The 26,828-nt window shown below is 35.9% G+C and overlaps 1 protein-coding gene across 7 annotated transcripts in view; it reads right to left on the bottom strand.

Moving 5' to 3' along the window:
* Window positions 1-213: 213 nt before the first annotated feature.
* The window catches only part of LOC128207824 (myosin-I heavy chain-like), a 66,447-nt gene continuing 39,832 nt past the window's right edge, over window positions 214-26,828 (bottom strand). Inside the window, exons 18-44 of one of the 7 annotated variants that reach the window (XR_008256766.1) lie at window positions 23,881-24,100; window positions 22,142-22,156; window positions 21,757-21,786; window positions 19,868-20,725; window positions 19,444-19,560; window positions 18,786-19,010; window positions 16,834-16,965; window positions 15,779-15,937; window positions 15,274-15,344; window positions 14,908-15,097; window positions 14,502-14,684; window positions 13,892-14,296; window positions 11,904-11,924; window positions 9,218-9,354; window positions 8,722-8,918; window positions 8,271-8,393; window positions 7,880-8,046; window positions 5,931-6,089; window positions 5,665-5,749; window positions 5,227-5,327; window positions 4,785-4,904; window positions 4,605-4,672; window positions 4,193-4,361; window positions 3,872-3,955; window positions 3,536-3,655; window positions 2,598-3,131; window positions 214-2,389 (exon numbers count right to left, since the gene is read on the bottom strand). Coding sequence is in view for 6 of the 7 variants with exons in the window: in XM_052910970.1 (XP_052766930.1) it covers window positions 2,952-3,131; window positions 3,536-3,655; window positions 3,872-3,955; window positions 4,193-4,361; window positions 4,605-4,672; window positions 4,785-4,904; window positions 5,227-5,327; window positions 5,665-5,749; window positions 5,931-6,089; window positions 7,880-8,046; window positions 8,271-8,393; window positions 8,722-8,918; window positions 9,218-9,354; window positions 11,904-11,924; window positions 13,892-14,296; window positions 14,502-14,684; window positions 14,908-15,097; window positions 15,274-15,344; window positions 15,779-15,937; window positions 16,834-16,965; window positions 18,786-19,010; window positions 19,444-19,560; window positions 19,868-20,725; window positions 21,757-21,786; window positions 22,142-22,156; window positions 23,881-24,100 (4,336 nt within the window). In the remaining variant the exon portion in view is untranslated. Of the gene's footprint in view, window positions 3,132-3,535; window positions 3,656-3,871; window positions 3,956-4,192; window positions 4,362-4,604; window positions 4,673-4,784; window positions 4,905-5,226; window positions 5,328-5,664; window positions 5,750-5,930; window positions 6,090-7,879; window positions 8,047-8,270; window positions 8,394-8,721; window positions 8,919-9,217; window positions 9,355-11,903; window positions 11,925-13,542; window positions 13,555-13,891; window positions 14,297-14,501; window positions 14,685-14,907; window positions 15,098-15,273; window positions 15,345-15,778; window positions 15,938-16,833; window positions 16,966-18,785; window positions 19,011-19,443; window positions 19,561-19,867; window positions 20,726-21,756; window positions 21,787-22,141; window positions 22,157-23,880; window positions 24,101-26,828 lie in introns of all 7 variants that reach the window. The other 6 variants (XM_052910970.1, XM_052910971.1, XM_052910972.1 and 3 more) reach the window with 6 other exon arrangements.

Here is a 26,828-nt window from a genome sequence, read left to right on the forward strand (position 1 = left end):
GATTAGGGACTATCTTGGGGTTTCATCATATCGCCATCATGTTTGGCTACCAGCCAGATGCACGGTCAAAACTGTCTGGTCAATAATATATAGTCTTTGTTCACCAGATTTAAAAGGTAACAAGTTTTATGGGCTTACTTGCAAAGGTCTGATGACTAGTCAAACAGTTGTTGAATTTGCTAATACATGTATATAATAATTAAAGAGAACGAGTGGAAATAATGCCTGGATTTATTAAATTATTATTATATCATGGTAATTATTACATCTTATCACGTTTGCACATTGCACGCTATATACATGTACAGTTAACACACACAATACCCAGTATGAAGATTAAATAAGAGAGCAATACATGTTCAGAAATAGTTTTAGAAGAATAGTTTTATACTGCAATAAATGAAGGAAAAAAGGGTTGAAATCTGCATTGTGTACACCATTGCTCTGAAAGTAACTTTTGCTTAACTATCTACCTGCTGGGTGTACTCTAAGAACTAAGAAACTAATTCCATGTGATTATTTTAGGGAGTAAAATAACAACCCATCTAAAAGACCAAACCTTTTATGCTTTGCCCTTGAAGTGATCTTGTTTTTTGATGTTACCAGTTTTATTTATAATGTTAACACTTAGTACACTACACTAACTTTACCAATCTCCGACGCAGTAATCTCCCCTGACAAGCAGAATACATCTCTCCACCATGGGGGAGGATCAATATTAATTTTATATAAACTTTTTTTAAAATGTTTTTTTCTTCTCACTCTTGGATAGTTGTTATCAAATTTCAATTTTTCACGGTGCATTGAGGATAAAATACAAAACAATTATTCAAAATTAAAGATAATTTAAATGGTAATTATGTTAACTTGATTTGTATGGTGGCAGTGATTACTGCACTGTAAGGGAAGTAACGCTGCGTTGAGTTGGTAACAGAACATTTATGCTGTAAAATTTATGATAACACAATTACAAGGTCATTCATTCTTGGAGAAAAAAATGAGCAAAATAGTTGCATATTCCATAGATTGCAGAAAGGTGTATACTCACTCCAGGAACATCATAACATGATTATGGAGACCTGCCATTTATAAACAAATGTGCATGTTTACATAATAATCAAAATAAAGCATGACTAGTGATCGAGTCAATGACCTTTGGCAACACAGTAAATATACAATGTATGCTATGCATAGTCTTCAAAAACACATAAAAATATCTCTTAAAATGTGTAATGTGAAGTAAAAATCCTGCTGCAGACTTTGTTAAAAAATACTGTTCTTGAATTAATATTTAAAAACTTGAATGTATCAGAAATAATAATTAAATGTCAAGAGTTCTTTCAACTTTTACTAATTAAAAAAATATTTAAAAAAAAAGCAATGAGACTGATGTACTTGCATCAACCATTAGCACATGGCGATAAATAAGAAAACAACAACAACAATAAAACATAATAACAACAAATATTCACACACATACATTACAGGGCTCTTTTCAAGAGATTGCACATAATTATTACATATGTCATTAATAAGTGTACATGTACATCTAAAATAATCTCTACAAGTTTGATAAAATGTATAAGATACAAAGATAACTGAAGATAGTGTAGCTCGAAAATGATGGCATGCCAACAGACAAAAATACCTGCAGGTTATTTATTTTAACCTTTATTTGTCAGAAGTATAATAAGTCTTAACTGGTTACTACCTCATGTATAAAAAGTGCCTATAAGAAGTGTCTGTCATCCATTGTGACTGGCATTAGGGTAACATATCTTTCCTGTTTAGAAAGACAAATATCCTCAAAACCTATATAATAATTTACTATTGAATGTTTCTTAAACACCTTCTGCAGTAGCATGTTAAAAGGCATATTACTATGATAGATGGATAATGGATCAAGAAAGAAATCAAGATTTTTGTTAACATGTGACACTGAACTACAGTGAACCCTGTGACCTTTGACCTTCATGTAATATCATGTGGTGCATGAAATGTGATGCATGACAATTGTTCTTGCAAGTTTTATTACAAATACATATTTAAAAAAAATGACAATAAATAAAAAACACTCAGTTTCAGTTCTATAATATTTGACTTTTTGCAAATGATAATATTTTCATATTGAAGCCGTTTAACACTAAAAAATTTGAACATACAGTCTATTTGTGTGGTTTCATTGATTTTCTGCTGCTACGCATTGGGCCATCTTATCATTGACTGTACAACAAAATATTGCAAGATAAAGAATTTAAGCAAGTCATGTCCTTTTAAAAAAGATTTTATGATTACTCAGAAATATTAATTAGAAAACTGATCATACAATATTAGTGCTGATAAGCCCTATGTCCTTAGAGAACAGATGCAAATACCCATTGTGTGTAACCTGGTAGCTCTATGTCTATAGAGAACAGATGCAAATACCCATTGTGTGTTACCTGGTAGCTCTATGTCTATAGAGAACAGATGCAAATACCCATTGTGTGTAACCTGGTAGCTCTATGTCTATAGAGAACAGATGCAAATACCCATTGTGTGTAACCTGGTAGCTCTATGTCTATAGAGAACAGATGCAAATACCCATTGTGTGTTACCTGGTAGCTCTATGTCTATAGTGAACAGATGCAAATGAAAACAGGATATGACTTGAATGTATGCCAGAAATGACTGAGTGTCTAGCAACACTTGAGATATGAGATTCTTTGTGAGATTGGATGACATAATGACTCAGTGATTGACCTGCTGGTATTGACCTTCACAAACTGAATTCTTGCTCAGACTCAAAGTATTGTTTGATTTATGACATTGTCAGATGGCCATTTCCCCAGGTCAGCATGCCTGCTGAAATCCAGTCACAGCTGTGCAAATTATATAAATATAAAAAACAATGACATTGATGAACAATGCAGATCTAATTTCCTCATTATCTTCAGTTACATTTGGAAGAACTATGATCTATTGACAAGCATGGCTGACAGTAGTTCCTCGTCGTACGAGTCAATGAACACACTGGAGCGACACGGCACATTCCGGATCATGGAGGAGTCCATTTTCTGCGGAGGAATGATCAGGGAGCGTTTCTTCAGCTCTTCTGTGTACTCCTTAATTAGGTGGGCGATCTGAGATGCCTGAAACACGGGAATGTTATTTGTAAATTTAATACAGTTAAAGTGAACCATACTTAAATACATGACTACTGCATTTGGATAGTAAAATGCATCTGCCAAGAGCTTTACTTACAACTATTAAGCCTTAATGTTTGGCCTAGCAAAACATGTAATTTCAGTGGAAATATGTGACCACTTGAAGACATTAAGTAATGCCTAAGGTTAAAACTGTTGCACACTTCTACTTAACACAACGGCTCTTCTTTTCCAGATTTTCTTTCTTCAAAATATGACATAAATGACAATCTCTTAATAGCCATTTAATGAAATGGATAAGGTCTATAAAAAAAATCTTTCAAAAACGTAAGTTGCAGCCAAAAAATAGCTGAAAACATTTCACAGCTGACTAGACAAGAACCCTGTACCTGATTAGTTGTGAACATGTATTTGTTTCCCTTGGCAACATCTCCGACGATCATCATTATGCTGTTGATGGCAGGGCTTGTGTGGAGAACATCTGTGTACTCATATGACTGGATTGACTTCTACAAAACACAAATAGCTCTTGGGTGCCCTGTGGCTTTCTAATAAGTAACAATGTTTTCAGAGGATGAAAAAAGTTTAAGCTATGGTCAAATCAGACTGCAGTATAAAATGAAAACTTGACCCTCAGGCTTTGCATTATTAAATCAAAGTTTAACCTTTACTGAATCATTAAAAATCATTGCAGCTTATATCTACACCAGCATAGGAGGACTTACAAATGTTTTTGCCTCTAGAAGATGCACTCCCCTCTGGTCGACAGCCAATAGCATGGACTTGGGCAGGGAAGATGTGTAGGATTGCTGTAATACAGGATAACACTCATATATATTATATTTTCCCTTGCAGTTCAGCTAACCTTCCAAGATGTTTCTTTACACATGAACACAAGTGATGTACATATACTTATGTTTAGATCATGTAAAGGAAAGCCACACAATACCTATAATTATTTCATAGTTTTACATTTGTTTTTAGTTTTGTTCTGTTAATGAGAGCTTAAATATGAAGCACCAAGCAGCTGCTAACAGGCAACTTACCCCAATCTGGAACACGGAAGCCCCGAAGAGTGACCAAGCCTTGAGGACCTCTATGAACTGTAGTACAGCCTGACCGGGCATCAGGTCGGCCATAGACTTGTGAAGGATCACGATATCCTCGAGCCTCACGAGCGGCCGCATATCACGTGGCAAGATACGCATCACAGAACTGCCACATAGAAGGGATATTGTCAAATGTCGAAGAAATTCAACTTGTTCATCATATTTTAAACAGTCTACATATATGTATGGTTAATACCCAATTAAGAAAGTACAAGGTATACAGAAGTGGAAGAGACATGACAACAACAAACATTTATTTGCTAATAGGCCAATGGCCCATATACAAAAACACATCTAAATGTACATGGACACAAAGTAGTGCATGAAGACATGATGGAAAACATCTCACCTGTAATCAATATCACCCGGCTTGATTTCTTCACTCTCCGACTGAATCTTTAAGGCACAAAGACGCACCTGGAAAATATGCAGAAAGTTTAATGTTTACATTTTTGTTTGTTTATTTCGCAGGCTTGAATGTATTGTAATCTCATTTAATAAAAGTGTGGGTGATGATTTCAGCACTTACAGCATCCTGTGGTGTGAGAGGAACACGGTGTTCAAATATATCCTCTATGAGCTGATGGAAGATGAGGTCGCACTCCACCGGGTCTATAGGGTTCAGGTAGGGCTCTATGAACAAACGCTTCTGTAAAACATACATGGACAAGAAACATGAGAAGGGTAGTTTATAACTTCAGTTTATTATTCCTGGTATTCCAAAAATTCAATATTTTATTCCAAATATTCAATATTTCAGTCAATCTAAGGACTGGTAACCAATGGTCAGTGCTGACTATTCAGTCAGAATTTTAGCTTTCATTTAAATATTAAGTTAAACTTCGTGCTTATGCAGTACAGTGTACTTCATATGAAGTTCGTACTAGGATTAAAATAGAAGTGCTCTCAATCACTGATATACTTGCCAAATATTTTTTTTTTTTCAACAAACTATATACAATAGGACAAACCTTGAAGACCAGCTTCAACTCGCGTGCAGTGGACCCCTTTGATATTCTCTCCCACTTACTAAGCGTGTCCGACATTCGCTCATCATGGTTCATGCACCGGTCTAAAACATATTCAACAGAGATAAACTTACAGCTCAAATTTCTTGGAAATAACACACTTCTCATTCACAGCAGCAAGTAAGCATCAAAGTTATACAGGAGTATCATAAAACACAAGATTATTACACTTCAAAGACAAACATTATTTACAGTATGTATTGCTTATCGTAGCTAGGAATAGGTATTGACCATAATCAAAGCCATTATATCGTCACCTTAGTGCAATAACTCAATAACTGCATATAGAAATAGAAACAGATATTGAGTTCTTGCACTAAGGTGACGATATGTTCATGTTCTACAGGCTTTCTTAGGTATGTTAGGTTCAATTGATGTTACCTGATGATCCCTGTGTGATCTCATATAGAGCAAAGCACTCAGCATCCGACCTCATGCCAATCTTCGCCTTAACTGACTTAATCAGCTGTAACACAAAAGAAATTAGCTTATAAATCAACAAACTATGTTTTAGTTTATGTTAAATTGGTGGAATGGAACTAACATAAATCTGGCCCAACAAAGTCCATACTCTACGGATGTTTGCAATACTTACTTTCAAGTTCAAGCATGAAATTACATGAAACAAAAAGCAAACAAGCACTTACTTCCCCACAAGTGGCTGCTGCGTCAAACTCTATGACCCGATGATCTCCGTTAAGGAGGAAGACCTTCTCGTTGATGGGTTTACGCCCAGTCACACACTCTATCTCCTTTGCAGACGGTGGGAACTTCCGCTGCTTCTTCTCTTGGGTACGGATCATACACTGCAAAGAAATACACATATGGTAAAAACTATTGGTGGAAATAGACAAATAGACATAGAACTATGCTACTCTATCTCACAATGAGACAAAGCCTAATAACAAAACCAGAAAATAGCTTATTTACTTAAAAAAACAACAACAGAATTCTTAAAAGATAACAGAACATCTGATATAAAAAAAATCCCTAAGTTAAAAGTTTTCATCCAAGAAACCAAATACTGGAAAAGCTGCCTTCACACTGTGACCTTGAAATATATTAAATCTATGGCAACACATATGATAACAATGGTTTCTGCAGACTCCAAACAAGTTTTTGTATCACACCACAACCCATCCAGACAGGCAGATTGACAAATGTGTGAATGACCTATGTAATCAATACCCATGTGCAGGAAATAATTCACTTATATTTTGTCTTTCACCAATATCCCATATAACATCTGAGCTATGCTATAGAAATTGTTACATAAAACTCTAGATTCTGTTTTATGGGCATGTCTGCAGACAGTAATGGATGGTAATGTTGGCCCACTAGATATAAACAAGTCAGCAGTCAACCTTCTATTGAGACCAAAATAGACAGTGTATATATCATTTTATTCCTGGAGCTAAATACAGCAACAAAAATGTATTAGCTCATTTGAAACAATTGCCGAATGCAACCCAACTACATTGCCGTTCAATATGGCTTCAAAACTACAAAGCAACTTAATATGGCTTCAAAACTACATTGCCGTTCAATATGGCTTCAAAACTACAAAGCAACTTAATATGGCTTCAAAACTTCATTGCAGTTCAATATGGCTTCAAAACTACAAAGCAACTTAATATGGCTTCAAAACTACATTGCAGTTCAATATGGCTTCAAAACTACAAAGCAACTTAATATGGCTTCAAAACTACATTGCAGTTCAATATGGCTTCAAACTACAAAGCAACTTAATATGGCTTCAAAACTTCATTGCAGTTCAATATGGCTTCAAAACTACATTGCAGTTCAATATGGCTTCAAACTACAAAGCAACTTAATATGGCTTAAAAACTTCATTGCAGTTCAATATGGCTTCAAAACTACATTGCAGTTCAATATGGCTTCAAAACTTCATTGCAGTTCAATATGGCTTCAAACTACAAAGCAACTTAATATGGCTTAAAAACAACAATGCAGTTCAATATGGCTTCAAAACTTCAATGGAGTTCAATATGGCTTCAAAACTACATTGCAGTTCAATATGGCTTCAAAACTTCATTGCAGTTCAATATGGCTTCAAAACTACAAAGCAACTTAATATGGCTTAAAAACTTCATTGCAGTTCAATATGGCTTCAAAACTTCATTGCAGTTCAATATGGCTTCAAAACTACATTGCAGTTCAATATGGCTTCAAAACTTCATTGCAGTTCAATATGGCTTCAAAACTTCATTGCAGTTCAATATGGCTTCAAAACTACATTGCAGTTCAATATGGCTTCAAGAACACAATGCAGTTTAATAAATGCAGTTTGTTTATGACTAAAGCACACCAAACTACATGCAAAATAGTTTGATAATAAATCACAACAGCATTTTCATGTGCTGATTTTATGTTTGAGTGCGGCCCATATGGTTTAGTGGTGCTTTTAAAATAGAGAAATTTTATTGTAGAATCAGATATATGGTTTAAATAAAATATAAAAAAGATTCCTCTGTTTTTACTTTATGCGTTACAATGACTGCCTCCAATGTTTTGGAAAATCCTTGTATATTTTTTTATATCATCCCTACTATAATACATTACACTGCTGGGTCACCTTATGACAGAAGCGAGCATATTTCCCCTCCTCTGTAGTGGTATCCAGGGAGCACTTGCGCAGGTGAGAGTTCAGGTACTTGAGCACCCGACTGTTGCTGGGGACAACACAGTTGGTTGCTACACACATCAGCTGCCAGTTACGCCGATTCACATTGCTGTTCGGTTCTGAAAAATAATAAACAAAAAATTGCATAATCTTAACATTTCTTTCAAGTTTTTGGTATTCTTTTTAAGTACAAATTTAAGTTATATTTTCGTTTGAATATCTTAAGCACTGACTATGGTCTCACTAATTGTTTAAATGTGAACCTCAAGGTTTCCACTAGTACTCATGTACTTAAAGGCTTTCTTCCTTGCCAGTATTTCCACAATACTGCCTGTATACGTACCTGGATGGTCTGTGGTTTGTTTAACAAGCTGTAGGTAATACTCGTTACACAGAGCCTCGCTCTCCTGGCACTTCTGCATCACTGTCTGGATCATCTCCGTGTGGTCAACACTGCCATATTCACCTACATGTTCAAATGAATTATTTGTAATAAAAACAAAAAAATAATACATTCTTTAGATATTTTAATGTCAGTCCTGGTATTCTATCACATCTTTTGGAGGAATAGTTTGTATTCTATCACATCTTTTGGAGGAATAGTTTGTAACAATTATATTTAAGTTGCACACAAAGGTTAAAACTATTTATGACTCTATAAAATAAAAGCTTTAAACTCATAACTTCTCAAGTTAACAAATCAAAATCATGAGTTTAATGACATCTATGGATATATATAACTCCAGGGTCAAAGTGAAAATTTCTACAAATCATATCCCACTGTGTCCACATACCGGACTCGATGACACCAGAGTATATGAGTATGGAGTTGAAGACTTTGAGTGCAAGTTCCTCCATGGTCTGGTCCTGCATGGCCGTGAGACACTGCTTGAGCGCCACCTTGCTGAACGACCAGTAACTCACATCAAACATCCCGATGTTCCCACCCGCATAGCAGCTACGTAACCGCTCCATCTTAGACTTTGTTATTCTGAAAGGTGACAATGGAAAGGATCAGCATCGGACATGATTGAGATTGAATCACCACTATAACCACATGACTTTACTCTTTAGTCAGATTATTACACTTTCTGGGACTTAACAACACAATATGAACAAAAAATAAAAATACAGTTTCTTTCACTTTTAGACTCTGTGCATACATGTAATTGCCATGCCCAGACTGACAGAAACTGAACCTGCTGAGAAATGCTGCCAGCAAACTAGTGCCTAATAATTTGTTAATTGTTTGTGTGCCTTCATAATATATTCGAAGCATTAGTCCCATACCTTCTGAGTGTGTTTTTGAGGAAGCTGGAGTCGCGGTCCTGGATTGGTCGGTTGAGAAGGCGTGTCTCAGAGAGGCTGCGACGTGCACGCACGAGATCCTCGTATAGTTTCAATTTCTCTTCGTCTGTCATCTTCATCTGAAACAAGCACAGACATGGAAATTATAACTCTTGTAAGAAAGAAATATATTAAATTGGAAAGATAAGAACTAGGGACACGCTTTGGTAATGCACAAACATGTTAAGCAAACCGATATGCTTCAGTTAGTATTTTCAAAATCTTGGGATACATTGGTTGGAATTAATGAAACAATTGGTTGATATTTTCAGTGGATTAAAAGTACAAATCAATACAAACTGGCATTTTGCTAGGTGCTCAAATCTGGTGACAAGAAAGTAAATAGTCATTATAACACTTCTAGGCTTTAATTCTTTAAAAAAAATAAGATGACCCCATACTGGATGTATAGTAACATCATTTTGATTTTTATATATATATCATGACTACTGTACATTGTATAATTTTTCAATCAAATATATTTTCCCAATCTCCAAAGAACAAAAGAAGGCAAACATGTCAATCATATTTGTTATCATTAAAATTCAGCAGTAAAATTTTACAAACAAGATGAAAAGGCAAAATTTAAATACTGGGTACACAGCTTCAATAAGTTTTTTATATTAACATGAATACACTTTTATATTAGTATATGGAAAACTTACAAACAGCAAAACTCTTCAGATAAGATAATATTATCAAAACTGCCATAAAAGCATTACTTGTGCAGATACCCTTCAATAAAAAGCAAGATCCCACAATAAAGCTCCAGTCAAGAGAAAATGTATATATGGACAGATGTAGTAAGACTTGGATTTAGGAAGAATAAAGCTGTAAGCTTATAACTAGGGAAATGACAATTCTTTTGATAAAGCCAAAAAACATGCTGAATTGTGTTTTATCAAAAAATGATTTATTATTCAGGTAAAACAAAATGAGAATGAACTGTGAACAGACTACTGATTTTTTAAACAAATCATTTAGCACTAGTCGTTGACTACTTATTAACATAAATATAGCATTAAAAGAAGGAATGTTAAGTGGTTGAAAAATGAGCACATTGAACCCTCCTATAACCCTGACAGCAGTGCACAGCCCCCCTTAACAATGACAGCAGTGCACAGCCCCCCCCCCATAACAATGACAGCAGTGCACAGCCCCCCATAACCCTGACAGCAGTGCACAGCCCCCCATAACCCTGACAGCAGTGCACAGCCCCCCATAACCCTGACAACAGTGCACAGCCTCCCATAAACCTGACAGCAGTGCACAGCCCCCCATAACAATGACAGCAGTGCACAGCCCCCCTATAACAATGACAGCAGTGCACAGCCACCCATAACCCTGACAGCAGTGCACAGCCCCCCATAACCCTGACAGCAGTGCACAGCCCCCATAACACTGACAGCAGTGCACAGCCCCCCATAACACTGACAGCAGTGCATAGCCCCCCCCCCCCCCCCATAACAATGACAGCAGTGCACAGCCCCCCATAACCCTGACAGCAGTGCACAGCCCCCCATAACCCTGACAGCAGTGCACAGCCCCCATAACACTGACAGCAGTGCACAGCCCCCCATAACACTGACAGCAGTGCATAGCCTCCCATAACCCTGACAGCAGTGCACAGCCCCCCATAACCCTGACAGCAGTGCACAGCCACCCATAACCCTGACAGCAGTGCACAGCCCCCCATAACCCTGACAGCAGTGCACAGCCTCCCATAACCCTGACAGCAGTGCACAGCCTCCCATAACACTGACAGCAGTGCACAGCCTCCCATAACCCTGACAGCAGTGCACAGCCTCCCATAACCCTGACAGCAGTGCACAGCCTCCCATAACCCTGACAGCAGTGCACAGCCTCCCATAACCCTGACAGCAGTGCACAGCCTCCCATAACCCTGACAGCAGTGCACAGCCCCCCATAACACTGACAGCAGTGCACAGCCTCCCATAACCCTGACAGCAGTGCACAGCCCCCCATAACACTGACAGCAGTGCACAGCCTCCCATAACCCTGACAGCAGTGCACAGCCTCCCATAACCCTGACAGCAGTGCACAGCCCCCCATTACCCTGACAGCAGTGCACAGCCTCCCATAACCCTGACAGCAGTGCACAGCCTCCCATAACCCTGACAGCAGTGCACAGCCTCCCATAACCCTGACAGCAGTGCACAGCCTCTCATAACCCTGACAGCAGTGCACAGCCTCCCATAACAATGACAGCAGTGCACAGCCCCCCATAACAATGACAGCAGTGCACTGCCTCCCATAACAATGACAGCAGTGCACAGCCCCCCATAACACTGACAGCAGTGCACTGCCTCCCATAACAATGACAGCAGTGCACAGCCTCCCATAACACTGACAGCAGTGCACTGCCTCCCATAACACTGACAGCAGTGCACAGCCTCCCATAACCCTGACAGCAGTGCACAGCCTCCCATAACGCTGACAGCAGTGCAAAGCCCCCCATAACAATGACAGCAGTGCACAGCCTCCCATAACCCTGACAGCAGTGCACAGCCTCCCATCACCCTGACAGCAGTGCACAGGTCTGGTTATATTGTACAATGTAAAAATGAAACACACAAAAGCAAAGCAATCAAAGTTAAAGAATACATACAACATCGAGCATGCGCCCATGCTGAAAATAAGGAATAATGTACTCATACAGCAAACTGTAAGTCTTTCATAGAAATATATAGCACATACAAAAACAATAGGCTTGATTTTTCTATTGAAGTTATAGAAACAGTTCCGAGACACACATTTTTTTGGTCCAATAAATTGAAGGCACTGATAAGCATATAGCAAGAATAAAAATAAGAGCTACATTCTTTTGCTGATAACTTGATTAACAATTTTAATTGGTACAATTTGACAAACCAGTTTTAAGCTGACTTATTTTGCTGATTACTTGATTCACAGTTTTTACAGGTACATTTGACAAACCAGTTTTAAGCTGGACTATTTTACTCGCAACTTGATGTCAGAAGTGCTGCAATAGTTCTTACTGGTAAAATGTGACAAGCCAGTTTTAAGGCTGAATTTTACAGTATTTCTGCTTTTAGCTCAATACAGAGATAACACATTCTACACTGTAATATCGTCCTAACAACTTTGTGTCTGCAGTAAATAAGCGTAGGCAGTAGTAACACCAGAAATGGCCATGTTATCAAAAATTCTGCTCTGGCTTAAAATTAATCACACTTAAAATAAATAATTTAGCAATGCCAGAACCAGGAATAGAAACTTCGAAGTTTTCTCCATCTGCCGTAAGGTGTAATAATGATGATTGAGGCCATCACATCACCCTAGTCACATTGTCTGTCTCTCACTTTGGGCAGCAGGTTTCAGAGGTTAGACGTTAGATTACTGTACGAATACTGATCTTCAATAGAAACATTTTGAAAACATTTTGGTACCAAGCAATGTTTAACCTGTTAAATGTTCATCACTATGTTTACAGAGCAGTGAATTAAAATAACATCTGCATACAAACTGCAACAAATTTCATGCAGCAAAATAACCTCATTAAAGGTAGCCAAGCTCAAAACAGTCATCTATGCTGCGGAAATGTAAGAAGTAGCACAAAATACAAAAATCAAATTACCCCACAAATGTAAGAAGTAAAGAAATGTTTTTGTTTGTTTTTGTTTGCAATTTCTTGATCTATTTTAAGACATATTTTGTAATAGAGCATTCAAATTCTAGAATAAATTTTTCCAAATGTGTTTCATTTTTGTGTCTATTTTTTTTTTTTTTTAGTTAATATTTCAAAATGTTTTTCATTTTCGTCTGTTTATTTCGCTATTTTTTCAACTATCATCACTGTTTATGCTTTCAAATATTAGTGTATCACTAATTTGTATTTTATTAGATTTATGGAAGCATTTGCCCCTCAGTGCCTTATAAATATCTAATTTTGGTCCAATCCCCCTTTAACTCCATGTAAAAGTACATTGACTCTTCAGAATATTCATAGTCATTTGTGTATTCTCTTTAGGTGCATAATGTGAGGTGAACTACAACTATTACACCGCATTAAATGATATTGGAGCGTGGTATACTAAACATAACATGAACTAGGAAGGGGGAAATGTGATAAACAAAAGATGTATGAAAAATGAGGAAAAAAGTATAATGGTGAATAGAAACATAACATGAACATAACATGAACATAATAAACTGGAAACATAATGAATGAAGGTGTATGTAAGAACTATATGAGATAACAGAATGTACTAGATATCGACCCTCACCTTCTTAGCTTGCTACAAAATGAACATGAACAATGAGAATTGTGGTAATGATGATAGGAATTATAAATCATGGAAAATATATGAGTTGAATTTAAAATGATGATGATGACATCTTGGAATAAGAAACAATAAAAATCACATATTTCCTAAAAATATAAAGTGTGAAATGACAACATTTACTTGTAAGCTAAACAATCTGTGATATTGACTGCAACAATGTGTAAAAGTAAAGGTAATTAACACAAAACATGAAGAGATATGAAGACACTATAACATGTATATATTGTAAAAAACAACACTTACAACAGTTTATATAAATACTTGAAAGAGTAATGTAACAAATGTTTACCTTTTTCACTCCCTCATAGTCTGGTTTGAGCCATGCGGCATGGGCAGGGGAGTAACTGGCAATGAGATTGCCCAGATCTTCCTTGTGATTCGTCTCGAACATGAAGCATCGCTGGGGACAATCTTTTGCTGCCCCATTCTTGAGCTCCATGGTTACATAATTGTCATTAGGGTCGAGAGCGATGGACTCAATGTCTGAGTATTTGAAGTCATGTAGAACGCATTTGTCTTTGGCACGTACAAACTTGACTCCATCCATGTTGATTGCGAGGAGGGCGTCATGGGCGTGGGGCCAGAGTCCCTTGTGTACGATGGGGAAGAGCGTACAGCCATACAGCGGGAACTGCTTTACACAAGTCAGGTACCACACCTTTGCCTCCAACTCAGACTTACCACACCCATATTTCTGGAATACAATAAATGAACCATAGAATGAGCACAATTTTGTGAATTTTATTACTATAACTTTAGTTGAATGATTATTTAAAAGATTTTTATAAACACTGAAATTGAAATCTCTCATGACTGTGCATTGAAAAATTTCAATACCTCCAAGAGCATTCCTTCAGGACAGTGAAGAAAGCAGGATGTATTACCAAACTTGCCCATACCTTATGTGCAGCAGCGACCTGTACACCCCAGTCTGTGCCCTGGTGTTGGAGTATACGTCGACACAGGTACTGCTCCACCTCGCGATAACGTTGAGCTTTCCCATCCTCATACTCCCCAAGAATCACCTGAGCCTGGAGGCCTGCCAACTGTAACGCTACAGTGTCCGACACAGAAAATTCATCCTGCAAGGTTGAGAAATATGTATGCAATCAGTTATTTTCAGATAAACCTTATCAACACTAAGCCCAATAAACTGAAAAAGTAATAAAATAACTCCAGAAATTTCCAAACAGTTCAGTTTTTTTCTTCTTTTCTTTTAATTATTTGTGATAGAAAATGTTTTAGTAACAACAAGTATATATATTCTTCATAAAATTTGTGCAGCTCCAAATAAATTGTTCTCACCTTGACCACCTTGTTGACTGCCTCCGCATACAGAAGGTGGTATTCTACAGGGTCATTTGGAATGTCATGGACGTGCCTGTACACACGCTTCCGGAACACAAGTTTGGCATCGCTGCCACCCAGCGCAAGCTTGGGACCCTTCTTCGACACTGTCTCATACTTGCTCAGCTGAGAGGATTGTCTTTCTGACCTAAACACATATATTAATCAATAAATTACTTTTTTATTTCTTTGTTGATGTTCTACTTCTTGTACAATTTTCACAATCAGCTTCTTCCTGATGATTTAATTATTTCAATGATGTTTTTACTGATCCAAAAGGCTACATTTATACATCTTACATTATTATTATCATTATATACTCACAGTTCCCAGTGAGCCAGGACATCTGCCACATATTCATATGCCCGGATATAGCGCTCATATTCCAGGGTCAACTGAAACACAACGAGTATAAGTTACAGACACAAGTCAATATCAGTGACATTCTTCACAAAAAAATGTGTGACTTATTATTAGTTACTTCAGAGTAATGTCAACTAGCTGTTATTATTTCTAATAAGCCTTGTCAAAGATTAGTAGCGTAATAATTCATGAAATTATTAACAGAAAGTACAAAACCAGTATATATTTTAATGTTGCTTGGTGTCTTTGATATTTAGTTGTAGATAGTATGGAAGTTACCATATTTTAATTCCTACAACCATTCCCCATAGAGAACCTCTTTCCCTAAAGACTGAAGTCTAAAGGTCAATAATTACATACTTAATTCAAAATAGACTAAAGTGTTCACTCAGAGTCAAAGTACATGAAATCAAATTTAGTTGCAAGTATTCTGTAACTGAACTCCTTTCATCTCCCCTTGCTGTACCTCATAGAGAGCCCATCCCTCTACATACTGCAGCCCGATCTTCTTGGCCACCTTGGCAAGTACATCATGTGTTGTGTCACATGGCATGATGCTCACAGCCTTTGTCTTCCCATCCATGAAGTGAACCTTGCAGATCAGTGGCGATAGGTTACGCATGCTCTGGAAGAGAAATAACAGGAAGTTTATATCATACATTGTGGCTCATGGAAAAAAATCACATTCAATTAAATATATTTAAAGTTATAAGAGTAGATTTTATAGTAGTCATTATGTATTTTATCTTTTATGATTTAACCATATTTTTTTTTACTTCCAAAATATGTAACCATGAGAACTATAGGGAAATGTAATAAAGTTCTAGCACCAGGTCATTCATATTTCAGAAATTACTTATTTATCAATTACTGTCAGAATAGAAGTTTCAATTTGAGACAAATGTAATTTCACGGCTAGAATATTCTTTATTAAAGTATATCAGTCAAGAAGCAAGAAATATTGTATGATTTTCATTTTCCAGGAATTCTTGGTCTGAACAAAACGGCATCCAAATTTTCATTGAAACAGTGAGACATATATTTCCATCCATCATAACTAATGCCTGACATATTCTGAAACTGACAAACAGTTGTAATCTAGATATATAGGCTCCAGACAAAATGTACAATATTTGGGTACATAAAAGCCGTGTTGTGAACAGAAACAGAAATAATTTAATAGCTCTAAACCGCTCTGTGTAACAATTTATGCAGGCTCGACAAAACAAAAAGCTTCTTGTGAATAAATTAATGTTAACCAGATAGAAAGTATTATTTTTTTACAAGTACCACAGGCAATCTTAAATAATGATTCATACTTGTACTTGAAGTGGTAAAAACAATTTGTTTACAGATTCTTCTAACCACAAAAACAAAACAGTTTTTCATAATTGTTTCATTGGATCCTATTTTTTCTCTCACTACATTGATGCCAGCAGACTTTCTGTCTTCTGCACCTGATTGTTACTAAACAATAACAATGTATATTGTAATATGTTGATTGTCGCTTATCTAACTTACCATTATTTCTGCATTTGATGGTGGGTATTTCCGGGCCATTGCACGAGGAACTGTCACTTGTTTGACCACCTGCTGCGCATACTTCCCCACCAGCACGTGTGAACGGGTCCTCTTAGCATATGACACCAAGTACTGGAAATATGAAAGGTCAAATATTTTACTTTGAATGCAATGTTTGCTTCCTATTATGTAGTATAACTATATCATAAGTCAGTCTTTGAGCATTCACTAAATTGTTGACATCCTAAGATGGAATACTTTTTCACATTAATACCAATACAACTAATTCAATAGTTAGAATAAGGTTTGTTTTTATGAAAAATGTAACAAACATTGCTACAAATGTCAGTGACAATTAATGTAACAAACATTGCTACAAATGTCAGTGACAATTAATGTAACAAACATTGCTACAAATGTCAGTGACAATTACTTGTTTAGAAAACCAATAATAGAGTAAGGTGTCTTGTTTAAAAAAACTTCTACAGTTTCTTTTCATCCGAATATATTGTAGATGACACTGCACTTCATAGTAATACAATCAATGATACAATTGATGGCTTCTTCTCTTTATCACCAGATGGAGTTTTAAAGGATGGAAACATTACTTGACAGAATAGACATCTTAGCGGTCTTTTATGTCAGTCAAAGTTTGGGCAATAAACTGTCTGTTTACACTGACACGCAAGATTGTTCAGACCAGCAAAATATAGGAATCATGTCTAGAACTTAAATTCACTTTGTCAAATAATGGGACCACAGGATTTACAAGCTACTCCAGTACTTCAACTCTAATCAAATCCCATTGGCTATAACTCACTTTGCTTGATTTTCGTAATGGCTCGATGTTTGTACAAAGTACCAATTTTTCTATAAAATATGTTTATAAAGAATTAAAACCGCATGGCTTGATTTTTTTCTGTCCTGTCTCAAACAGTGTGAGTATAAATTACGTCAACTTTTCTTCTACCACACCATTTTAAATGAAGCAAAGGGCAGTCTATGCAGCTTAAAGAGCACAGCGTTCAGTTTATTAGTGGAGTTTGATAAGGAGATAAGTTTCAACAAACACTTCGAAAAACCTGTTTCCAATACATTGTTTTGACAGTGCTCTGTCAGGTTGCTGTTTTGTAAAAAGGTTTGTCGAAGTCTTTTCATACTCTAAACTCTGAATCAAACTCTGGTAAAAGACCAAAGGTGGGGCTCTGTTAGTGTCGTAGGCTGTGCTATGTTTTAGATGAAATAGTAATTTATCTTTGTTTAAAGTCTTCATATCGAAGCAAAATGTTGCCTTCCAACGTAGCATTTATGATGCAATTTGTCACATGGTATACTCACACTGTTTAAATGATTTTCTTGGTCTTAGGTACAATATTCTCAACTTGTTTTGATTGCTTTGCTTATATCGTATGATGTGGTAATCAAATAACTGGTGTTATAATTGTGATCAAAGGTACTTTGGCATCACAGTTTGTGAACGACGAAAAAATTTGTAATAGCCGCATGTGACACCTAACATAAATTCCTTGAAGAATGTGAAAACATACAACATCTTCAGAGCCTGTGATATAAATGTAAATGCTTGATTTTGTTTTATCATTGAATTGTGCTATATTGTATGTTTTATGGTATCTTTCAGTAAACTCATTTTCTTGGTATATTTTTTCACAATATGAAATACGGTAGGGAAATAGAGTAAAAAATATACTTTTGAGGTTTATTGGTTTTTATCAAAGTATAAAATGCAATTATTATAAGAAATAAAAGCTCATTTATGTAAAAACATGGAAATGTGTGATATCTGCTTGACTCAAACTTCTAGTGACTCAAACTTTCTCCTTGGTCCCTGCAGGTTAGGCCAGTGGGATTCTACTACAGTATGTAATTTTCTGTGTTCCTTACTGTCAGGAACTGTTTATTTCAATGTTGTGACATAGTTAACACCCACTCACCTTATGCAGGTTTTTGCTAGGTGCGAATGAAGCTGTAGTCAGACAGAGGAAGAGCCAGCCCAGAATGAGGCTACTGTCGTCCGGATTCTCATTGGTCTGCCTGATCAGCTGACACAGGATTTCATCGCGCAGCTCGATCCGCTTGATGCCGTGTTTGATCACTGTCTGGATCACACTGGAAGATGAGTCGTCCTTGACATCTTCCTTCAGGCATTTCGTAATATCCTAAAAATAAAGCTCTCCTACATGAGTTTTGAAACAGTGATACTGGCTACTGTGCTGGGTTGGTGTTTGATTAGGAATGATATATATCAATGATCTATAATAACATCAGTACATATAATTCTTTATGAGTCAAATAAATAACCACAATATCAAGTAAGGATCCAGAAACTATTAACACAAAACAAGTATATTTTGAAATATTGAATATTGCTTTAAAAAAAAAAGATTTCAAATATTTCTCTCATGAGCGCCTCTCAGCCTACACAAGTTCAATGATATTGCGAATTAATAAAGCTCTTTGTTTTCTTCCAAATTTGATTTAAAAACTCAAAACAATGGATCATCTTTACAACAATTTCATAATAGACTGTAATTACAATCCTTTAAAGCAAAAGGATGAGGATTGTTTCGTGAAAAATTAGCAAGCTAATACCTTGAATATGTTGCACGCAAGGAAGACGTTCTCAGTATCGTGTATCTTCACGTGTGATGTAGCAATCAGCCCGGACTTGCAGAATCGTAGCATCTGCTCTTTACTTAAAATGTCCTTCTGGAATAGTACAAATTCATTTGAATATCAAAACTGCCTTTTTGTTAGCAATATTCTTAAGTATGCATTAACAAGGTAAACAGTAAGCACAAGCTTTCATACCAAACAGGTTCAAAGGACACTATAAATTCTTCACTTGTATCAAAATTACAAAAGACATGCACAATTTTTAGAGAAAAAAAAGAAAGCAGCTCTCTTTCAGCTATTATTGCTTTTAAAATGCTAGAATAAAACATCTCTAGTTTGCAAAAAAACATTCTAGACATAAAAAAATATATATATTTTTTTATGAGTCCCATTTTCTCACCTCTGAAGGTTTCTTGTTTTTCAAGCTCTTCATCAGGGTACCACTAATATCTTTTGGGTGGTCGTTAAAGTATTTCTCAGCGTAATCCAACAAGTCATACACTTCCCCGAAATCCCCACCCCCGTCCGACACTGGGCTCATAGGGGTAGGCGGGGTCAGGGTGGTTGTTCCATTGGGTATCAACGTGTCAGCATCCTCAGGCCCACTCAGAAGAGTATTTAACTTGACAGCCATCTTTGGTGAAAGGGCTTCCACATTGCCTGGTCCCTGTACCTGCAGTTTGTTTTGATTCATATTGTCTGGCACTTCAATTGAGAGGCTCTGTTTGAGAGCAAGTTTTTCTTTGGCCTGCTGTGACATTTCTACCCCTGGAGGTAGCGGTGGAGCTGGGATGGTAGGTATTGGGGGTAGGATCGGAGGCTGGGATGAATACTCATATTCTATGTTATCAATCTCATTGATGGCGTTCTGGATTTCTTGATATTCAAGGGAGGTAAGTGATGAGCCCCGGGCTCTGCTGAGTAAGCTGTTCCTATTGGAAAGATGGCTGTCCCTTCGTACGGGGGGTGGGGGTGGTGTGGGTCGGCCCTCTTCTGGCCTTAGCGGTGGCGGGAATGGCGGGGGTGGTGGAATGAAGCCATTTTGGTCAAAGGGCAGTGGCGGTGGGGGTGGTGCAGGCACACCGCCTGCTTTTGGTGGGAGTGTTGGGGGTTCTGAATCGTCACCAGGCGGGGGTGGGAGGGGCTCTTCTATGGATAGATTTTCTGTTGATGCGGAGATCTCTGGGGGTGGGGGCAGGTTATCAATGCTACCCTCGCGTACTTGACGGTCACCAGCCAATTCAAGCTCCTGCTTCTCCTAAAAATATACAAAATATAATTTGATATTGGTTATTAAAGGGATTTAAACATTCCCAGGATGATAATTGTAACTCCTTGCTTAATAAGCAACAGAATATTAAATCTTCAAATAATAAATGTTGTAAAGCATGAAGCTTGAATATCAAATCAAAAACATAACTTAATGATTAATTAAAAGCACTTAAAAACTTAATTGGATTATTTTTTTAGTTGTTTTAATTATTTAAGCTTCTTTTCATGCTGATGCAGATGCATTTCAAACCAGGCATGCAGAGTATACGTAAAGGCCCCCCTCTGAAAATAATGTACATTTTGCATGTCAAACCTCATTTAAATTGAGATAAAAAGTAGGATTACCCCTAATGCTAGGGTTTAAGCACTGACCCCTAATTTTACATTTAATTAAACATTTTAAGCTGAAAATTTACTTATGATTATGTTAACATTATTAAGATGAAGGACAAAAGTCAATCTATATCTGTCCTCTGGAATTGTTTCTATCTGAATGAAGAATCAAATTGATAACATTTTTCCAGCGCAGTACTGATATTAAATTTCCGAAACTGACAATGACAGTAAATATGGCATATAAAATTGAACCGGTCCTTAATGTGATGGAACTGTCATTTTTGTTATGAGTAAACTTGCTGTATATAATTACTGTCAGTATCGATACCAATTATCCTCGTTTAGATATTTTTTCCCTTGGATACAGCTGGCCAAACAAACAATAAGAAATGGCCTAGATATTGTTTTCAAATAGGGCAGCATACTTTTAGCAAGAGAAATACATTTTTATGCAGATATTTTTACTGTTATAACAGTCACAGAAAATATCAAAAGTTGTACATGTTAAGATGATTTTTATGTTTGTTTTATTAATGTGTAACAGAGCATCACATAGAGGAAAAAATAGCTGATAAAACGAGTACAGTATATACGATTTTTCTGAGAGACAATATTGAAATAGAAGACTCATTATTGGCATATTAGAATTTGAAACAGAGGCAAAATGAATTAAAAACTTGCCACAAAAATGCTGTCAAAGTCTACAGCAGGCTGTAAAAATTATTAGTAACTTGTTTGTCATTATACATTTAAAAATGAAAGTGGACTGATTTTGGTTGTTGATTAAGGGGGAATATGATAGTAATATTTTTCCACAGCTTTTAACTATAAAAACAAAATATATTCAAACAGATATATAAATGTTAACCAATATATTTTGTATGTATTATAATTAATGATACACACGCAGAAAACTTGTAGTATGAAAAATAGGTTCAAAACGCTTCAGCTATTTACTTAAATCATGCTGATATTAGTAGAAAAGCAATGATGTTATTTGCAACAGTTTTCATAAACTGCTAAACTAAAGGGGTTCTCATTATTCTAGAACAGTTTGTTTACTTACTCTTGTTTCGGATTCCTAGCATTTTTCAGAAAATCACAAAACAGAGGTGAATAATCCACTTATAACCACACAGGTATAAATATTCTTATATTCAGAATATGAATGTACAAAATCACTTGTTGTTTTACTGTGAAACTTTCCTTTGGAGAATATGTTATTCCGTAAGATATCGTATATTTATCGAAAGTATATACAAAATAATGTTCACTCCAGGTAACATCTACTTCAAAATGAGTCCAATAGTAATGAGTCCAGCTAATATTGCTAATATTGCAACCATTATATTATAGTATTTCTAAATAACACAATGTATATCAATTGCCCAATCTCCTATACAGTTATCAAATGCTCAAACATGGAGAGATGCCACATTCAAACTTTGCCCACTGTTATTTCATGAGACCCGATAGCCAATCAGAGAGTTCTGTGAGGAACCAGCTTTCTGCTATTATGAGAAACACATGGTCCTATAACCAGGGTCTATTGAAAACTCTTCTAGATCAATAAAAGTCCATTTCCTCTATTATTCATTTAAAATCGGACAATATTCTTTTTCCTTGGAATTGAAATGAGGTCAACATAATCAACATATCAAACTCAAAACAATTAGAAATAAAAATGAAATGTGTACTATTTAAAATTATACTGTAAATATTTATTTCACCTGTTTGATTTCATTTTTATTTTATTTTTTGCAAGTTACTTTGAACGATATCATTTACCTTTTTTAACTTAAGTTAAATTAACCCCTACAATTAAATAATGTATCAAGTTTAAATTAATAAGGTCTTAAAAACTTAAAAACAAAATTACTACATTGTAAAAAATGATCATCACTAGTTCACAAAGAAGAGTCTGTCCGATAGTGATCTAACACTTACAGAGGTGGTCTCTGTCTGATACATGTAATTTTCACTTTCTGACAATGAGTTATCCCAAACACACTGATTATAGCTATTACGGAAGTCCTGCTGCGTTGCCAATACCGGTAATTTATAACAAGCCGATATCCTGAGGAAGGGTTCCATTTTCTTAAGCATTACACAGTTAATGTCTGTGCTAAGATTCCTTAAATAGAGTGTAAGCAAAGACCTGATTAACTTGTTCTAAGAATGCTTTGGTGGAACACTCAAGTTATTCCAAGACTTCTAGATTAGAGCTTGCTGTCGACTTTCTTCTCTGGTTTTTGCTTATGATTTCATCTTAGACCACACCAAATCGATGTTTGGTTCGCAGATTATTTACTGCACCTATTTTCCTCAAAATGCTTATTTTTTTGAGAGACCACTCCTATTTGAAAAAAATTACTCTTTTTAAGCCAGGTCGCATCGAATGACGCAAAAACATGTAATTATATGTCTCCCAGTAGACTCAGTAATATAAAATGAATACTCCCAAAAATCCTTAAAAATGATAAAATGAGGCAAAATATAAAAATACTGCAAACTGTAAAAGGACTATTAAAAAAACGTTGCAAAGCATTAAAGCAAGTATTAAAGCGGTGTATTACCTCAATAAAGAGGTTGCAATGAAGTTTACCATGTTAACAGTGATATTTAAAAGGCAAAAATAAAATCATGCAATAATTACTATGAGAATGTACTCAAATAGAATAACCTCTTAAAAAATGATTAAATCCCAAATACAATCATGAATCTCATTAAAAGAAAACAAGAATATTATTAAGTTCAGCTGTGTTCAAAACAATATATTATTCCCTAAGGCAGACTAAAACCTACCATGTCTTGGCTGAGTAAATCATTCAGCTCGTTTAGCTCATCCGCAATGTCATCTAGTGTCTTGTTACTGTGCCCGGGCTTGTTGTCGAGGCTGCGTTCCTCCTGCAGGAAGGAGAACATCTCGTCCAGGTTGAGGTTGTGTGGGTCCACCGTGGGCTCATAGTGCGTCCACATTGACTCTATCAGCTGCGTGAGCGAGTTCAACTCATTTTGTGACTCCCTGGAAAAGGACGTTAAAAATTGTATGTTGTAAAAGTGGCAAATTATGTTGGTGAAGTGCTCTTGTCATGCTTTATGAAAGAATTATTACTGCTCTAAATACAAACCAAAGTGAAATACTTAAACAAGCAACCAGTGATGTCTAACAAATACTAAACCAGAATGAATATGGAATCTACAGATCTATGCTACAATAACTAGTGTTCTTTAATAATCAAATGTGTGCATCTCAATGTCTCCTTACATTGATAGTAACAAAAATACAAAATTTACTTTCTATAACATAATGGAACAAATAAACCCAGAATTACATTATAAAATCAGTGAACAACATTGCTAATGATAAAGATACTTAGTTAAGAATCACAGAATGTAGAACAAACACAAATACCCACAGGTACAGAAATACCACAGCGATGAAAGGTCAGCCAATTAAGATAATAGCATCATACATTAAATGAGAACAATCACCATCAAACAGAATTTGTATTTTGTGGGCAACTTGGAACATTTCCTTATCACTTTCAGGATATACTACAGAAAACAATTAAGAACTTGTCAAAATGTGGCATCAGCCCATGGGTTTGATGGACAGTTGTAATACTGAAGGTCTTGGATTTATTTAATATGGGATGAAGAAAACTTTTTCAAGATTGTACTGTTTTATGTAGGATAGAGATTATGAAAGTATGTTTTTTCAGATCTGGCCTTGGCATAATAATGCTACACCGGTAGTGACTTCATAATTCATACTTCATTAATACAAAAACAATTGTCAATTTCACAATTAAGGAAAATTGTGAGCTATGACATTGATAAGTGTGAAATGGTGAATTTGTGAAGAAAAAATAATGAAATTGCAAAGTATGAAACTGTGAAGTGTGAATTATGAAAATGGTCTTTTGTATTGATATGTAGGCATTCATTATTTATATCGTAATACATTGTAGAAAACTGGAGTCCTAATATATGTATCTACTTATAGGTCATTTTATTTAGGCCAATCAACACTTGAAAGTGAGTAGGATACACCTTATAACGGAAATGAAGACTTCAATAAATAGCATTGTTCTGAAAGCAACCCTGAAATAACACTTACACTTAAACCTAAGTACCTCCTATCAAAAAGAGTTTTCATTCCTTCATTGTAATGATTTTTTAAGATAATGACATCCTATACTGCTGCACAAGATGTATGCTTGTTTCATCTTGATATTGTCCCATTCATTGAAAATGTCACAAATGAACATTTAAGTCACATGGTTCCTGCACAAGCTTCATGTTGTATCAGTGGTATAATTATCTTTATTCTTTATTCAAATGGTCATATATTTAAGAGAGCATATAAATTGCTGCCTTTAAAATTTCTTTTCCCTAGAAAATTAAGCTCTGCAGGTATAATTTTATTTTATTTTGAAAAGAAAGAAATTAAAATTTTTATGCATGTATACATTTCTTGGGTCTCTTTTTGACATGGTAGGTGTACCGGGTAGTCTCAAGGATGTTGTAACTTCAAGAATGACTCTGTTGGATAAGCAAAGCCCAGTTGCACTGCCAATTTAAGTCACGCAATATTCAGGGATATATATTTTGATGCATTAAATATATATTCTATAAATTTATGTTAGTAGCTTAACAAGAGCGGTCACAGACAGCTATATCCCCCGCCTCATGGGACATTTTTTTGTAACGAAAGCCAATCAATGGTAAGGGTAGTTTCTCAGGAACATAAGAAATGCGTAAAATTAAGAAAGGGCAATAACTCTTTTAAATAAGGTCAAATAGCAAAAGCCTGACAATATGCGCTGCATCACTTTATAGTCATCAACTTTATAGTCATCAACATAAGTGGAGTTGCGAAGAAACCAATTTTATATGTAAAATAAGCAAAGGGCAATAACTCCTTCAAAAATAGTCAAATCGGGAAAGCCCGACAATATGGGCTGCTTCACTTTATGATCATCAATCTGTGAAAGTTTGGTAGAAATCGCATGAAAAACGTAAGAGCAGTTGCGAAGAAACCAATTTTAAATGTAAAATAAGCAAAGGACAATAACTCTTTCAAAAATAGTCAAATCGGGAAAGCCCGACAATATGCTCTTTTTCACTTTATGATAATCAATCTGTGAAAGTTTGGTAGAAATCGCATGAAAAACGTAAGAGGAGTTGTGAAGAAACCAAGTTAAAGGGCAATTACTCTTTCAAAAATAGTCAAATCGTGAAAGCCCAACAATATGCGCTGCTTCACATTATGATAATCAATCTGTGAAAGTTTGGTAGAAATCGCATGAAAAAGGTAAGAGCAGTTGCGAAGAAACCAATTTTAAATGTAAAATAAGCAAAGGGCAATAACTCTTTCAAAAATGGTCAAATCAGGAAAGCCCGCCAATATGCGCTGCTTCACTTTATGATAGGGATGCAAACGAATGACAAAATTGATATTCGAATATTCGGTAAGTCTTTCGATCGAATATTCGAATATTCGAATACCAAAATGATCCTTTGAGAATTGTAGTAAACTTATATTCACTAACGTTATAGCCAGGGCCCTGGTACCCTTCTTTGTCGTATTCGGTACACGCGACGGACACCTATCATTCCACAAAATAGCCTCTGAATTTCCCCCTTTTCAGAATATATCCCAAGAAAAAGCGATATATTTTAAACAAAAAAACGAACTATATCTATTCCTCTGCGTTTACTTTTGTAAACAATGCAAAATAAGATCG

The sequence above is a fragment of the Mya arenaria genome, chromosome 11 (assembly GCF_026914265.1).
Source record: "Mya arenaria isolate MELC-2E11 chromosome 11, ASM2691426v1".
Taxonomy (NCBI): Eukaryota; Metazoa; Mollusca; class Bivalvia; order Myida; family Myidae; genus Mya; species Mya arenaria.